Below are 17580 nucleotides of genomic sequence, written 5' to 3'. Positions count from 1 at the left end.
GGTGGACGAGCACTGCAAACGGCCTCACATTTATAAACCCATAAGACGGGCCTCAGTTACTTTTGATGCAGGGCAATAAAGAGCACTAAAATGGATGTTGAGGCCGTAAGCTACCCACAGGGTGTCAACGAGCTACTGGTAGCTCATGATTGACCAGTTGTAGCCCTCGTGAGGGGTTTAGAGACTGCAGTAGCAGTCAGAGACGGTTTAGTACTGGGTTTCACTGCTCCGATAGGGATGGCCGGGTGCATGCATGACTGAGCTTTTTAAAAGTAGAAGGTAGCAGTCTCTCAGGGAAAAAGATAATCACTTACGGATTGGAACATACTACTTTCAAGTAAGAAGAAGCCAGATCCCAAGGCATTTATTTTGTAATTTAATTAAAACTATAACTCACAAATTTAACATTAAGGAAACAGAGAAAATTGTACAGTATAAAGGGCTGACGATAGTTATTTGAGGGTGAGAGACTGAGGCAAGGGAGAGACAGCTGTCTCGGCGCAGAAGGCAACTCTCTCCCATGGTAGGACGTTGAGCTCTCACGGAGTACAAGGCAACACACTGCAAGCTACAGGAATGCCAATCAACTTGCAGGATAAGAGGCAGAACTCTTTTCAGGTTAAGAGGCAGAGGTCTCTTGGGGAAGAAGGCAGAGCTCATTCGGGGTACGATCAAGAGCTGTCTTTGTAGGGTACACAGATCATGGATTTCAGGGGTATAGCTTTATTGGAAAGGCCCCAAAGCTCTCTGCAATGCTCTGGCAGGATAGAAGGTGACCTCCAGCAGGGTACAAAGCAGACATTTCGCAGTAGGAAGAAGAGCTTCTGCACTGTAGGTGGCAGAACTCTTGCAGAGTATTGGGTGGCTTCCATTCGGTAGAAGGCAGAGCTCTGTAGGAAGCAGAAATCTATTGAGGTAGGAGGTAGAAATCTTGCAGTGTGGGGTGAAAGGCTCATAAAAGCACCAGGTAGCGATCACTTGGCATAGGAGATGGTGATCCCTTACGGTAAGAGGCAGAGCTTTTGCAAGGTAGGAGACCAAGTTCTTGGAGGGTTAGAGGTGCCGTTTTGTGAGGTAGAAGGAAGACTCTCACAAGGTAATAGGCATATATCCCGTACCACTGTAGGCAGATTTCTTTTTCGGTAAAAAAACAGAGTGCTTGCTTTGAAAAAGGACGAGGTAAGTTTAGGTAGAAGACAGAAGGCCTGATTTAGATCTTGGCAACGTGTTACTCTGTCACAAATGTGACGGTTCTTCCATCCACCGTATTACAATTTCCATAGGATATAATGGAATCGTAGTATAGTGGTCGAGATATCCGCAACATTTGTGACAGAGTACCCCATCCGCAAAGATCTAAATCAGCCCAACATTCTCTTGGGATAGAAGAGGAAGATCTCCCTAGGAGAAAGATAGAGCTCAAGTACGGTAATAAGCAGATCTCTGAAAGGGAGGAAGGTAGAGTTCTTGGAGAACATAGGACACAGCCGGCCTGGGGGTAGAAAGTAGCACTCACTTTGGGTAGAAAGAAGAGCATTTGCTGCGTACAATGCTGAGCTCTCACAAGGAAGGAGATAGCGGGCTAAGGGTAGGTGTGTGGTTACTTTTACAATATAAGGCTAAACTCTTTGAGAGTGTGCAAACTGATCTCCAACATGCAGGCCGCAGCATGCATCCGGTAGAAGATCCCAAAGGGCAAGCAAATGTTGATGATGAGAATCCACGTGGGCATCCCATAGAACTTCAGCTCCAGGTTGTTATCAATCTGCAGCCGTGCCCCAAAGGCTGGAAGAATCCATAACTGGGGAAGAGAAGAAAAATTACTTTCAATGAGAGAGCCTTGGACTGATGAAAAGCTCTAAAAGAGTGGTTCTCTTAACCTGTAGTCTGCAGACCCCTGGGAGTTTGTGAAGCCTACTGAAGGAGTCTGTGACTGTCAAATTAAACAATATTAGCAGATTAAGAAAGTACATAGGCATAAAAAAGCAACAAAAATACAATTTAAAGTCTTAAAACACTCTGTAAATGCAAAGGAATTTGAAATTGGAAACTCATTTTTTTAATGTATTAAACTGGTATCCTCATCTTGATTTGTGGGAGCAGTGCAAGCACAGCAAAAGGTGTCTAGTGTGGGTGATTTTTGGCTTAATTGTAGCAGCTCAGGTATGCACTAACAAAAAGGGAGCATGCATTAGGAGCAAAAAAAGACAAAGTGAAATGCTAGAGTTGAAAAACTCCAACCTTTCCAAAAAATTCAGTAAATAAAATATTCCATAATTTGTGTATTTGCTTGCAATATAATTGTTTCTGTATTGTTTTGAGGTTTAGATCATAAATTACTCTAGCTGGGGTAACTGGCTTCCACTAGTGATTTAGTGGGGATCCACAGAAATAAAACTTTTAAGAACCACTGATCTTGGTGAACAGCAAATTTTCAGTATGCCCATGACACATGGAAAAAACTAGGATGGTGAGTTCCAGATATGAGGGATGCACCCCTAAATCAGATTCTGCATCCTTTGACTTCCTCTACCAGCACCATGCCAGGTTCCCAGTTGGCCTGCTGGATGGAACTCTTCACAATGGATTACGTCAATCACTACATCTTCGTGGGAGGACAGGACCCCATCTGCTCAATGCTCTTCAACTACTCAACTCCTCGTTCACCACATCTCAGGACCCCTGGAAATATGCCACCTTACTACCCATCCTCAAAAAACCCGTTAGCTGAACCCATGGCTAGTTATAGGCATAGGTCTGTTCTTCCCTGCTTCACCAAAATCCTGGAAAAACTATTTAATTCTTACAGTGCCCACTACCTAGAGAGAAATGGCTCCCACTGGACACCCGCTAGACTGTGACCCTTTCCCTCATCACCAGTAAACTGAACTATGGCAACCCTGTGTATGTTGGCATCTCCACCAAGCTCTCCAACCTACTCCAAAATGCAGCTGCCAGACTTAAACTGAACCTTCCCTCCATGAGCTCACTTCTCCAGCCAACTCAGAGACTTCCTCTGGCTCCCCATCCAGAAATCCAATATCTTCGAATTCCTCATCCTCCCCTTCAAAGCACTGTACAACCTAGGCCCAGCCTACCTCAATGATCATATATTTTGTAGTGGCAGGCACTCGAATGCCAGCGGTACACAGCGGTGCCGCCAAATCGCTTGCAATCCTTAAATGTCCCACTTCATCCAAAATGGACACTACACTCCAGAGGCAGCGATCAATGCTTTCCTTCACACAAAATTGCAGAGGTGAAAACTAGCATCAACGCTTTTTGGCTTTGCAGCCTTGATGACAACAGTGGCAACCATATTCCTACACATTAAACACAAACATTGTCCAATAGTGAACACAAAAGATGTACTACCTTACTCTACACAACGGGTGCCATATTGAAATTACTTTTCATCTTAAACACTACATAATTCATTTGTACGTCAATTTACCTGGGCCCAAATACATTTTTCAAAATATAATAATGCAGCAATTAAAAAAAAAACTTCAACATACATCAATATTGAATCAATATTTGAGATCTAACATACAAGAACTCCTTAAAATTACAAGCAATGCCCGACCACGAACAGAAACTACGTACTACCATATTGTATCAAAATAGTCACCTCTGCTTGTATTTAACATGTAAGAAGATGGCGGACAGCGTCATGACCAAGGCAGTAAAGCCAAAACGCGCTGACACTGGTTGTCACCTCTACAATTTTGTGTGAATAAATGCATTGATCACCTGACTCCAAAGTGCTGTGTCCCTTGTTTATGGTGTGGGCTATTGAAAGACACACAGATGTGAATAGAGGTTCTGGAATGGTGGGTAAATGCCCACGGGTTGGAGGATAAAGAGATGAGTGGATGAGTGTCAGTAGAAGGGTGGAGAGAGAAATAACCATGAGTGAACAGATGGGTGCATGTGCATTGGTGTAGGCGTAAGGATCCATGGATGAGGCCTCATGGAATGAGTAAGTCATTATCGATTACAGTTATCTGATAATGAGCAATAACTATTTTATTAACAAAATCCCTAATGTGCTGTGACAATTGGTTTGAATGTCTGCACTGTGAGTCTTTCCTAATGCACCTACATCGCTCCAATTGTTTACAGACTGAAGTGAGATAGAAAAAAAATTCAAGTTGAGATAGAAGACAGAAGCTTAAACTTTACAAAGAATGATGATTGTGGATCTATTTTCTTCAGATAGTGACGGAGTGAATTTAAATTAACAAATTATATATGTTTAATTAACATGAATGAGAGGCAACCAATATAACTGAACTGTATTTAATCACAAAGTTTTTTTAAGTTGACATAACTAGGCCTCGAATCCACTCCCATGTATTGTACATTGCACATTTTTAAAGTTGATGCGTTTTCTCATTTTTGGTCCTGTGCACTGAGTTGCAAAATGTGTACATCTGCATTTCATAAAATACCTTTAATTGAAACAGTTTCACAGGCTTATTTTGTTGCATTTTTAAAGTATATTTTGTTGTGAACCATGGTGTTCTTGGACGGAAGAGCAAAGCTCGACTGTATCTTTACAGGGTTATTTCCTCTGTCTAGCGGAGGTTGTGTATATAATTGTAAATGTGTCTTTGCTCCTTATTCCACACATAAGACAGGATAATTCATTAGTAGGGGGGCAAAAGTCATTTTTTGGCTGATATATTTTGTGTTTTGCTATAGGATAGTGTGATGTAACTTTAGTCTCACACCACATTGACACTATAATTTCTTCACTGGAAAACCTATAAAATACATTGTACATTGTACAGGCTTTCCCTGCTCTTTGTGAAGACAGACTTTATGTCAGATCCCTTATTGCTTTTACACATAGAATATTTTCATGAGAGCTTTTACTCTAGACTTTGGAGGCATGCCAGACTAACTACTGATTCATACTTAGAATAAGTTCAGTCTTTTGATTATTCTTTAGAGACAGTCCTTATGACTTTGTATTAGAGTATTTTACTGTAATGTTTCTTTAATTTTAACTAAACCTTCATGGTTTGTGCTTTCGAATGTTGTCCAGTGTGTATTTTGATGTGTAAATTGTTTTCCTGTAATTCAATACCTAGGCTCGTCCCATGGGACTCACACAAGCCTGATCCCTGTTATCTGCCCTTTAGTGGTAAAATGCACGAGCATGAATGTCTCTTTGTAAAATAAAATGCATCTGTAAATGGCCTTGTTAAGCAAATGGACCCAATCACATACAGAAAGGATCCCTACTTTGCACCTGGACCTTGGATCTAGGAAATCTGCCCCGACTGACCAACAAGACAAAACATGGTGAGTTAAGGAACAAGATGGAACAAACACTTAGAAACAAAACAAACGGCTACAGATTCATGAAAACCTATTGACTGCACTTTATAGGATTGATTTAAACCAAGAAGGCTGATAGCAAACCACCCGCTTTTGCATCCTTAAGAGTCAGAGACCACCAAGCCAGGATTTCACCTATTTTCCCAAAACATTAGGTCCTCACAGTCACAGCACTTTGTAGTGTCCATAATGGTTGTCACACAGTTTCACTGAAGCAGTGCCCATCAAGCATCAATCGAGAGCTGAGTCGCAAAACTAAATTATGCACAAGAGTAAGGGGCAGCAGGGGTACAGACATATATTTACAATGTGCATAGGTTCTGATGTGCACTTCTAGGGATCTTTGTGAATATCTTGAAATTCAGAAGTTTACAGCACATCTTTAAAGATGGAATGGCTTACCAATGTCTTTGATGGGAGATACAAGGGCCGATTCCGAGTTCGGCGGATGGGAAGACCCGTCTGGCGAACTTCCAACGGGGAGGTTGCAGCCTTACTGGTGACCTCCCCGCCGGCCCTATTACGACTTTCTCACTGGCCTGACGGGCGGAAACCAAGGTTTCCACCCGTCAGCCCAGTGGGAAAGTGGTAGAAGAATTGTCGGTGGCTCACAATCGTGCCGGCAGCGATGCTGCTGTCCGCAGAGGGTACCAGCACCCTCCTAATGCACAGTGTCTGCACAGCAGACAGAGCACATTACAAGGGTGCTGGCCAGGGAGACCCCTGCACTGCCCATGCCATGGGACGTGCAGGGGCCCTCCTGTGGCACCCAGCACCTGTCCTCTGCCATCCTTTCCATGGCACCAACTGCCATGGAAAGGCTGGCGGAGAACCAAGTCATAATCAGCAGGGTGGCACTGACTTCAGTGCCGCCCTGACTGATTACGACCTGCACCATCGTCAGCCCATCTGAAACATTGTTCCTGGCGGAGACGGCTGTTGTTTGGCTGTCCGACGCCAAACTCTTAATTTGGCAGCCAGACCGCCAAACCGACGTCAGACATGACCGCCACCGTGGGTCTACTGGTCTGTTGACCTCCAGACTCGTAATGAGGCCCATAATCTCTGATTCGGATCTAGGAGCGGAGAAAGGAATATATATATATATATGTATATATATATATATATATATATATATATATATATATATATAGGCTGAAGGATCACAGTTTGTTTGCCTACACATAGGCCTGATTCACAATTCACAATCTTTTTGGAAGTTGTCAATCTAGGAATTATAGATTCCTGACTTTCAGGAAGTTATGTTGGGCAGAGGTTCATGTCTGTCAAATCTGTTAAACAGGTTGGTTATTAAGACGTATAAGAGGGTCTTTCATCTACCGCAATCTGCATCTCCTGCGCAGGTGAATTGGAATTTGGGCTGTTAGATCAGGGAGGAGTAGGCGCTGGTGCTTTTTTGAAACTTTGTCATAAGTTAGGCAGGGCCAGGACAGGTAGTTTGGAGTCAGTTTTGTAGCTTGAAATTAGTGCGACTGAAGTGAAAGGGTCCCACTAACGCTTTCTGGCTGACTGTAAACAGCTACTGAGAGCTGAGGATCTCTGAGCCAACAACGCCTCTCAACCCCTCTTCAAACTGGGTATTAATAAGAGTACTCAGCTCTGCCCCTACCATTCCGACTGAGCTCTCCTTGCTAAACGTAAGCATGCCTGGGTGGATATTAATTGGTTTCGGCCAGGTACCCCAGCTGACTACCTTTCCTGCTCATATGGTATTAATTTGAAAGTGAAATTCATGGTTTAAAGGTTAGGAGATTGGGATTTTTTGAAGCATTTCACCCACATGATGGTCAATTCCAGGGGAGGGTGTCTTGTGAAGGGGTTGTGGCAGCTTTGAAGAATCCCTTGAACATGTGGTCTGCCTGTGTCCATCCTTGCTTAAGGAGCATAGATCACTGTTGCGGAATAACTGTAACAAATCAGGGGTCCGCTCCTGCCGGCAGGCTATTAAGTCTTTGGATCCTGCAAACACAATGATGAACGTTCTGTTGATTAAATTTATTAAGGCCGCTCAGGCCAAGTTCATCAGGGGCATTGCGAGCTGTGGTTAATGGTGTGAAAAAACATTTTCTGCTCTTGCTCCGTTGAGTTCTGAATTGTTTTGTACAGTCATGAATTTTAACCTTACTCTATGGTTACTGATATTTGTCGGCTGTCATCCTATGGTCGAACTACCAATGCACGTAAGCACTTTAAGGGCCTGACAATTGTTGGTCTCATGTTCATTAGTTATTAGGTGGGTCTTTGGCCTGCAGGGAGGCCTGGAAGTAACCTTAATTACAATTATGTGCAATGTCATACCCTCTTAGTTGGATCCCCAGTTTTTAGGGGAATGCTCTCACATTGACGTTAATATGTATAAATTAAATAAGTATTTTATTATATATCTAATGTCTGATTTTAACATCATATTTTATTGGCAGCTTGGGGTTTTCAGTTTGTGTACTGTACCATTTAATTGTTCTTGGTTTTAATCTGTAATGGATTTTAATATCAGTACAATAAACTATATCACGATAACGACTTTCAGAGTAATTGCAAAACTCCTCACTTGGTATATTTAAGACCATCCCTGGTTCCTGGAGAAAAATGAATCTAGCACCCAGTGGCCTAGGAAACCCTCAAATCTAGCAGCTTAAGCGGGAGCTGCTACTGGGGCCGATGGGCTAGAGAACTGGGACTCATTTAAATATTAATTACTTGTTGAGGGACCTCTTTTGTAAGTAGATCTGCACACACAATGGTCATACATAGCACTGTTAGGGAATACCCCTGCCCATGGGCAGGCATATACAGTGATGAAAACAGAGAAAAAATAATTAAGATAGGAGAAAACGCAGATAGAGGGAAAAATAATATGTATGAGTATGAAAGGAGGAGGAAGGAAATGGGAAAGGAGCTTTGGTTAGAAGAATGTTTTAATTAAACTATATGAAGGGAGATGCTGCTGACAGAGAAATGTAGGTGCTCTACATCAGTGTCATCTTATGGAATTCGAGGGCCTTGGGCAAAGCATATTAAGGGTCCCTGTAATGAACAAATTTGAATTTTATTACCCATTTCCTGCTAATTAATGCTTGCATGATGCCAAACAACACTAAATTATGTGTTAAACTTTATCAGTTGAAATATGTTTACGCATGACCCTAAAAGAATCCTTAAGATTATGCTGGGTAGAGAGACAGAGTCCGAGGTAGAGGTAGGTGTAGAGGGAGTGGAGTTCAGGTAGAGAAATAGAGTAAACAGTTATCGAACAGAGAGAAAGTTTACTTTCCCAGGAGAAAGTGGGCAATTGCCCAGGGCTCCCACCTTGCCTGTGGAAGACGGGGCCCCTTGGCAATTGACCACTTTGCCCATGCCTTAAAACATCTCTGCTCCATCTGGCAGCATAGACTGTGCCAGACAGAACGTCCATATAAAAGTTGCTTCCTGTAGTTGGCCCCGAATGGCAAAATAACCAAGCTGAATGATGTGGCGGGCCTCAGTAGAGACAAGTATGACACCAAGTTTCATTTTTTGTGCTGCGTCCCGCTCCCTGGTGATGTGCGATGGGAGAAAGGGAACTGCCTTCATGAAAGGATAGGACTGAAACAGAGGTGAAGAAGTGGGGAGAGTCCTGCACATCATTTAAGGAAGCCAGTTTCATTTCCCCAGACAGCCATCAATACTCAGATGGTGGAAGTATTCAAAAGAGGGTTAGGCAAGTTTCCAAGAGAGGTGCACCAGAGACAGAAGTGTTATCCTGCTGATAAGTATTATTTGCCTCTCTAGCACCCCCTTGCAGTTGGTTAGCTCTGCTTTGATACTTGGTGAGAAGACCAGTCAGGTAAACTTTAATGCCTCATTTCCAATATGTTAAAGGAATGGAATCGGACACTGTACAAGACAGAGTGCTTTGGCATGCAAAGGTCTGCTTCCCATCTCCCACCTAGCTCTGCGCCTGCCTCTACTTGTTTAGGCTTCAATTTCACAGAATACTCTATCTGATCTGTCCTGCAGCAAAGGTCCAGGGCTCAGCCACAAGGAACCCTGCAGTATTTCAGCCACAGTGTAACTTACTGTACCTATTTGCTGAAATTATATTCAAGAGATGTAGCCATCACATGGCTGGGAGTCATCTGATCTGTGCATTCAGGGTAGCTCCTGTCTATCGAGTCCAGGATATCATGGGACAGTAATACCATGACAATATATCAAATGATAAAATATCGAAAGGGAAGTATGTATATATTTTGTATAGCTAACTTCACATCTATGTACCTTGATAGATCATCAAGGTAGAAAGATGTGGAGTAAAGAATAATAAATCTGTACTTCTTCTGTGCACTTGCATTTTGATATCTGTCCACAGTATGAGTGTGCCATGGTATTTTTCCACTTGCTATTAAAGAGTACAAGTATGTGTTGCCCTTTAAGTTCGGGAATCCACAGCTGTGGAAAACAATGATGAACTTCACAAGTTATTACAAGTAGGAAGTGGAATAGGGAAGAACATGGTTATGACCTTAAATCCTAGCTTTAACAAGCAACATCTCCCTTTGACTTGTGCCTGGGGTTGGAGGCATTGGCAGGTTGGCTTGAGATATTTATTGACTGAGACAGATGGTCTAATGACTTCGAGGTAGTGCTTGTGGTCAGATGCCAACAGGAGTACGTAACAAGTCGACAAGGAAGACCAGACATTTAATTAACTAACTCACTGAAATAAAGACGATAATAGGCATAATGGATTTACGTTTACAGGCAACTAATCCGTCAAGCCTCCCATGGGAAAGTGGCATCTATCACACACCTCACTGCTGTTCACAAGTACTTCTCATTCTCACATTCATCCACAAGGTAAATATTTGTATGCTTATTTGAGGTGGCATAGAGAGGGGACATAGAGATTGGCATCCCATTGCAAAACGGCACACAGCTTTCTGACTTGGTGGGAGACAAACCATGTGTTTCAACCCAACAGAAAAAAATGGATTAATAAACACTCACAGCAGCAAAAGCCCCGGCTGCACATCTTGAAGCCAGTAGCAACCTACACATAAAGGAGAACATAGGGTGGGTGAACTGCACAGAAAGCAAAGATGGGGGCAGCGGAGGTGGACATTGGTCTTCTGAAGCGTGACCTGCACAGGATGATGGCAAGGATCAGAGAAACGAGATTTACAGGTTTAGCAACAAGCCACTGCCCGTTTTAAATATATAGGTTCATGGCTGGACAGCCTGTCAGCTAGTGTGGCAGGGTAGAACATTTTACTGCATATTTGGTTCCCTGCACAGTAGTTGGGTTTTCTCTTGAGCCACATTGAGGAAAACATTTTGGCAGCATAGCAGAAGGTCTGTCACAAAATGGTGCATATTTCCAGTACTCGCATTAGAAATATTCCTGACATGTTTCAAGACACGTCAGGTACACTTAAATTTTTTTGTGAAATATTGCTTTGCTTTATGTGACGACTTGCCCACAAGTAGCATAGTTAATGGCGGCTGAAGACCACTCTAACTGGTTAGCCAGTCTTACACCAGCAGCGACATGGCGACGTGATTAGTCTTCCCTATGGTGGAGCTTCGCCTTCTCCTGCTTTTACAATTAGGTGGGGTAACCGAGAGGTGGTTAGAAAAATATCTGCTGTTATTTGCCATTTACCCCATTAATGTTCACCTCCAAATCAAGCCAATATTCTAGAACAGACTGAAATTCCTAAAGCTACCTGTCTTTCCTTTAAAATGGCATGACATTCATTATACTTCTTTGTTTAGGGTCACTGGTGGTGCATTTCGTTGGAGCAACATAAAAGGAGAAGTGATTCTTTAAATTAAGTGTTAGGACCTCAGAGATATATTGGGCGTGTTCAATGAAAGGTACCAAAACTACAAGGAGGGTATTTCTTTTAAGTGCCAACACAGCTAAACTTAGTTCACTTGTTTGAGAACTTTCTGTTATGACTTACAATTTTTCTCATGATGATCTAGTTGGACCTAGTTTGAACTCCTCTTGCTTCATGTGAAGAAAATCAGTTTAAAATGAGTATTTCACAACTCAGTTTTCTAATTGCAGTGTGAATTTTGGCATTCAATATCCTGCTCAACAAACTGAGAAGGGTTGTTTTACTAACCTTGGTCTGCTTCGGCCTCTGCAGCACTAGGGATCTTGCATTCTATGCACTGATCCAGAATATCCACTTCAAGGTTCCCTATCTCACCCATTATGCTTTCTGTGAGCATGCCTCCTCATTCCTGACATGTTACTCTCTTTAATACTCTTGTGCGCTTGCTGCGATCCTTCGATCATCTGCTTCTTAAAGTTCCTAGGATCAAAAGAGAGATGGAGAGCTGCCACACACACACTCCTGTCTGGGTATCCAGTTATGGAATGCCCGGTCTAGTCAAGTACCACTCATCAGGGGGTAACCTAACGCATTTTAGTGCTGGTGGCCGCATCACCACATGAAATGCATTAGTCATGCATACTTAAAGCTTCCCTGTACTCCAGTGAGCTATAAGGCGCTATAATTAAACAGAAGCAGACAGCTTTTTCCTGGCTGCTTTGTTGCCTTCCCCAGGATGCTCGTGCTATGCTTATAACCAGACACAGTCAGTGTGGCTCAGACACATGCTTTGTAGTTAATTGTTTTACTGTTCCTAGGAGCGCAGCGAGTTTTTCTTAAAAAAAAAAAATTAAATAGCCAGGTTTGGATTCTCAGATCCAGCACTTCAATCACTGACCAAAGACATAAACAAACAGAAGGCGCCAGGCCCAGCCTGGCCTTCTTTCATTTTCCCTCCGGGTACACACCGCATGACTAGTCCCCTATGGCAGCTCAGAGATTGGTTTTCATTTGTATTTAGTCTATCAGATGACTGACTGGTGGAAAGAGCTTGCTTAAAGCTCCACCATTGACCTACCCACCCAGACAGTCAAGGCTGAGGCCCAGGGAGCAGAACTCAGCTCAGGCGAATAAGGGACGTTAGGATGCACAGTATCCACCCAAGCACCACGGCAACATGATCAGTCTCAAAGCAGTATGGTAATCAGGCTAGCTTGACATCACTGGATTCTGCAACCTAGTAGCAATCAGGCAATCAGTACTGACTTCCTGCAGCCCATTGACTGAGCCCCTGCCCACCAAGAGCCCAGCCAACGAATATGCTCTCTGGCTCTGCCTGGCAGTAAATGAAGAGGCAGTTCTGGTGCCACAGCTGTGTCCAGCAGAGCACCAAGGTTCACTCAGTCATGAGTTTTTGCCGTGGGGGTGATTGTGTCAGAGTGTTGGGGTGATGTCAACACGGCTCTGGGCAAAATAGTCTATTCTATTTTGTTGGTCTTCTTCTTCAGATAACTAAATATATATAGCCACAAACCTTAAATGGACTGTTGTTTGTTTTACGGTTGGAAACCGCAACCACTTAACAAAATAACTGTTGGGGGAGAGGAGGGTGTAAGTCATTATCTTAAAACCATATTACTCATAGTATATGATAAGTTCAGCTGCCAAAATTGTAGAGTGATTTGATGTTTTTTATAACACACATATTAAATCAGTTTTTAAATATTTTTAGAGCTTCTCGTTGTTTAAAAAGATGTAATTGCAGATATGAATCTCTTTCAATGTTCTTCATTGCTTAGTTTTACTCACGATAAAGTGTCACTCTACGTGTCACACATTTGGCAGTTGAATGTCACTCATAAGTGGGATGAAACTATGGAAAAGTCACACATAAGCAATCTAAAAACTTGGCAGCTATGAATGCCATCTCGTTAACACTAAGGTGTATCCATCCTCGTCTGATCTTCGAGAACCATTCATATGTTTGCCTATTAGCATGAGGCAAATTAGTGCATGCTTGGTAAAGTGACTTATTAATGAGGACTCAGATGAAGTGCTAGGTGGGCAAATTGGTGAAAGAAACTATCACATTGGTCATTTCATTATCAAATTGGGAGGATCCAATACATTAATGCACATGGTTTGGGCAGTGTTGACATGATATTCCAAACACTTATTTAACAGTTCTTGCAATCTGTAATACTGGACTTTATGCTCACTCGCACATACAATATGAGCAGCCCATGGTGTTCTGCATACTTACAAGAATGTTTCCTAGCAGAAGGAATGCACAGATTTCTCTCAGAAGTCTTCTCCTCTTTCTGTGGGTTGAGCGAGGGGTTAACAATGCATTTCTTATTGTAGGAGCTGCTACCATCTGAGGGTTAGTCCTCGGTGCGTGTAAAAAGCTATGGTGGCTGGCAGTTATTGGTCTTGAGAAATCTTTTTTCTGTGGCTGTGGAGAAGCCTTGTGTTGGGACTGCCAATCCTTAGGCAGTTGCCGGTGTAGGCCTTCTGTGATAAAGATGTTCTGTATGGTGTGCTGCATGATCATGAGCAGGGAGTATATGAGTGTCAGGATCTTCAAGTGATCTCTTGGGTCACTGACTACCATGGCCAGAATGGAGTAGTAGGAAATGCAGTACTGACCTAGAGTAGCCAACAGCAGCAAAACCACATCCAGGGCACGGCTGGGGTTCTTGCCAGTATCCAGTTGTCTCCTGTCAAACTTGAAAACAATGATTCCTCCAAGGGCAGCAAGGGTCATCAAGCTCAGACAGACCACATTGAAGATGAAAAAAGCAGTCAGTAAGAAATTCCTCTGCTGCTCATCCTTTCGTCTTACTTCGTAAACCACGAAGAGAGACACACCAAGGATCATCATGGCAACCCCACAGGTGAGGCCTAGAAAAGGGATGTGCCTCAAGGACCTCAGCTTCAGGTGGTGAAGAAAATGGACGTGTTCATCCATCAGACGCCCAACGTTCTTCCACATCACATAGGTCATTGCACAGGCAAAAAGACTGAACTCCAGGCTGAAGGGGAAGAGGTAGTAGTACACTGTCTGCAGAAGTATACATGAGGAGTTGCATTTGTAGTCACTGTTCTCTACAATGTCATCTAAAAGTAAGAAAAAATACCAGTGAAATTCTTTTTCATATTGTAAACACAATTGGTTTTTATGTAAATAGGTAGCTTTTCTTAACCACAGATGGTTTTTTCAAGAATCACATGCAAGATGGTCTGCATGGGCAATCTTTGAGTTTCTTACAATACCTTTAATGTTAAGTTGTAGTACTGTCTGTTACTCCAGTTGTAGAACATGTAATATGAGAATGTCTGTATACATATATATATATATAGTAAGTATGTTTCAAAGTTATATTTTGTTGTAGCAATATTGTAACCATAAGAAAGTAGCCTCTTTCTAGCTTGGTTACCCCCATTTTTTGCCTGTTTGTCAGTGTGTTTGACTGTGTCTACTGGGATACTGCTAATCAAGACCCCAGTAGTTATGCTCTCTCCCTTAAATTTGGTTGCTTGCTGGGTACTATTGACACAGTATTTCACCCACAAGTGGCATACTGGTGTCCCCTTATATGTCCCTAGTACATGGTGCCTAGGTGCTGAGGCATCCAGGGATCCCTATGGGCTGCAGCACACATTTTGCCACCCATAGGGAGCCCATGCAAAGGCTTTTGCAGGACTGCCATTGCAGCCTTCATGAAAAGGTGCAAGCACCCTTTCATTGCCATTTACACTGCACCAGGTCACTTATAAGTCACCCCTATGGCAGGCCCTCCAGTCCTGAGGGCAGGGTGCAAAGTACCTGTGTGTGAGGGCACTCCTGCACTAGGAGAGGTGCCCCCACAAACTCCAGGACCATTTTCCAAGACTTTGTGAGTGCGGGGACGCCATTTTACATGTGTAATGGACATAGGTAACTACCTATGCCCAGCTACATAATAGTAACACCAAACATAGGCATGTTTGGTATCAAACATGTTGGACTCCTACCTCAAGGCTTTTGCAAGCATTGGTTGTATGATTCCATGCACTCTGGGGGCTCCTTAGAGGATCCCCAGTACTGCCATTACAGCCTTCTGAGGGTTTCCAGGCAGCCCAAGCTGCTGCCACCTCCCAAGCAGGTTTCTGCCCTCCTGTTGCTTGAGAAGCTCAAGCCCAGGAAGGCAGAACAAAGGATTTCCTTTGGGAGAACTGTGTTACACCCTCTCCCTGTGGAAATAGGTGTTACAGGCTGGGGAGGGGTAGCCTCCCCAAGCCACTGGCAATGCTTTGAAGGGTACATTTGTTGCCATCCTTGAATAAACCAGTCTACACCGTTCAGGGACCCCCAGTCCCTGCTCAGGCGTGTAACTGGACAAAGGAAAGGGAAATGACCACTCACCTGTCCATCACCACCCCAGGGGTGGTGCACAGAGCCCCTCCAGAGGGTCCCTGGATTTTGCAATATTGGATTCCAAGTTGGCAGGGAACTATGGAGCATCTGAGTGGCTAGTGACAGCAGGTGATGTCCGAGCCCTCCCCTGATAGTTGCTTACCTGGATAGGTGACCAATCCCCCTTTCAGGGCTATTTGGGGTCTCTCCTTTGGGTGGATTCTTCAGATTCAGATTGCAAGACTCCAGCAGGAATCCTCTGCACTCTCCACTTCGACATCTCACTGAAGAAACTGCATCAGGACCCTCCAGGAACTCTAAAAGCTGCAACAAAGAAGCAAGATGTCTTCTTTAACATTGTATCTTCAGCTCCTACCAGCAACTGCAACTGCTTCCCGGTCGTGCATCCTCTGAGGACAGCCCGTCTTCAACCTGCACCAGAAGAGCGAAGGAATCTCCCTTGGGGTGAAGGAGTCACTCCCCTGCTTCAACAGGCACCTACTGCAACGACAACTGGCTGCGTGGATCCCCTCTCCTGCTGAGCTGTGTGGCTCCTGCATCATTGGTGTCAATCCTCACGTCCAACTTTCCAACTTTGGTGGAGGTAAGAGCTTGCCTCCCTACGCAAGACAGTGCCCTTGTTCACTGCGTGTTTTGCAGCTGCCAAGGCTTGTTGGCATCCTTCCATGAAGTTCTTTGTGCATCTTGTAGCTCCGGCCTTCAGCACTCTATCCTGTGACGCAAAGCTTTCTAAGTGGTTCTCCAGCGGCATAGGAGCCTTTGTTGACGTGCTGCGTGGGCCTCTTTTGCACCTTCCTTGTCCCCATGCTGTGGTACTCCTGACGTGCTGCCTGTTAGGCAACATACGAGCTGCGTCTGCTCTCAAAGGCAGACAGAGGAGTTACGTGACCCTCTGCGCACCCGATGAAAGCGATATTAAATAGAATATTGATACTTAGTTACGTGACCTCCAGCTTAAGAAGTCTGACCAATTAGAGGGCCATTTGCTGATAAATTCGAAATTTATAAAAATGATGATGTGTTTGCTCTAAACCACTAAGAATCATTTATGCAAATCCGTGTTTCAAACCCTGAACAATAGGTGCTACCGATATAAAGAATTGTTCAGTCCTGATGATGACCTGTGATTGATTTATGTTTTTGCAAAGGGCCGAAACATTGACTATATTATATGTGGATTAAATAGATAAGGTGACTTCAAGACACCTGGAATAAAGGGGTCTGTTTGAAGTTCACTTTTTTGTATGTTCTTAAACCACATTTTGTATATATTGTAAGTAAACACTCTGGCACTTTAATATTACACTAATCACTTTCGAAGTGCTGTTATTTTAGGAGCACCTATTTTTTTTAATGTTTAAGTTATGTTTTGTATGAAAGGAGATAATAAACAAAACATTTTGTTGCGGTAAAAAGAAATAAAAGAGATATGAACCTCATCAAGGATATTATATCCAGTTTTAAAATATTTATAAGTGTCATGGAAGGTTAGACATTTACTTCCCCTGAGTGAGTAAGTTTGTATTTATTATTTAACTACCCAGGTCTAAGGGTTATTTGGGTTTGCCTCATTGTGTATAAAGAGCCTGGTCATCTGTGGGCTCTCTGAGTTGCTGAGAGCCCCCTCTGACTCCACCTTCTGGGTAGAGTCCACCTGGTCCTTTCTGGTCACGGGCAGCGCCATTTTCCACTAACCGCAAGCTTTGCGTGTACCAAGGCTTGTTGGTGGACTTCAGCGATGCACACCAGACTGTAGTCCTCCATCCAGTGTGGGACATCACTTGCACCAACCAGGAACCCGACTCCGTCTTTTTGGGTGCAGTACTGGCTGTTTTTCTTCACCGGTGGTTCTTCGTTTGCACCTTCATCTGGGATAGCAGGAGCTGCTGTTCTTCCTGGAATCTTCTGTGCTTCTTTGACTTGGTCCCCTTCCCCCACAGGTCCTCAGGTCCTTGAATCCACTGTTGG

At 43.5% G+C, this 17580-nt stretch overlaps 1 protein-coding gene across 1 annotated transcript in view; it reads right to left on the bottom strand.

Moving 5' to 3' along the window:
* Positions 1-1422: 1422 nt before the first annotated feature.
* LOC138247000 (proton channel OTOP2-like) overlaps positions 1423-17580 on the bottom strand; it is a 257239-nt gene continuing 241081 nt past the window's right edge. Inside the window, exons 9-10 of the mRNA XM_069201748.1 lie at positions 13456-14312; positions 1423-1801 (exon numbers count right to left, since the gene is read on the bottom strand). Coding sequence (XP_069057849.1) covers positions 1607-1801; positions 13456-14312 — 1052 coding nt within the window. The 3' untranslated portion in view covers positions 1423-1606. The remainder of the gene's footprint in view (positions 1802-13455; positions 14313-17580) is intronic.

This window comes from Pleurodeles waltl, chromosome 7 (genome assembly GCF_031143425.1).
Source record: "Pleurodeles waltl isolate 20211129_DDA chromosome 7, aPleWal1.hap1.20221129, whole genome shotgun sequence".
In the NCBI taxonomy this organism is placed as follows: Eukaryota; Metazoa; Chordata; class Amphibia; order Caudata; family Salamandridae; genus Pleurodeles; species Pleurodeles waltl.
The sequence above is the reverse complement of the archived record's forward strand: the minus strand, read 5'-3'. Positions and strand labels throughout refer to the sequence as shown.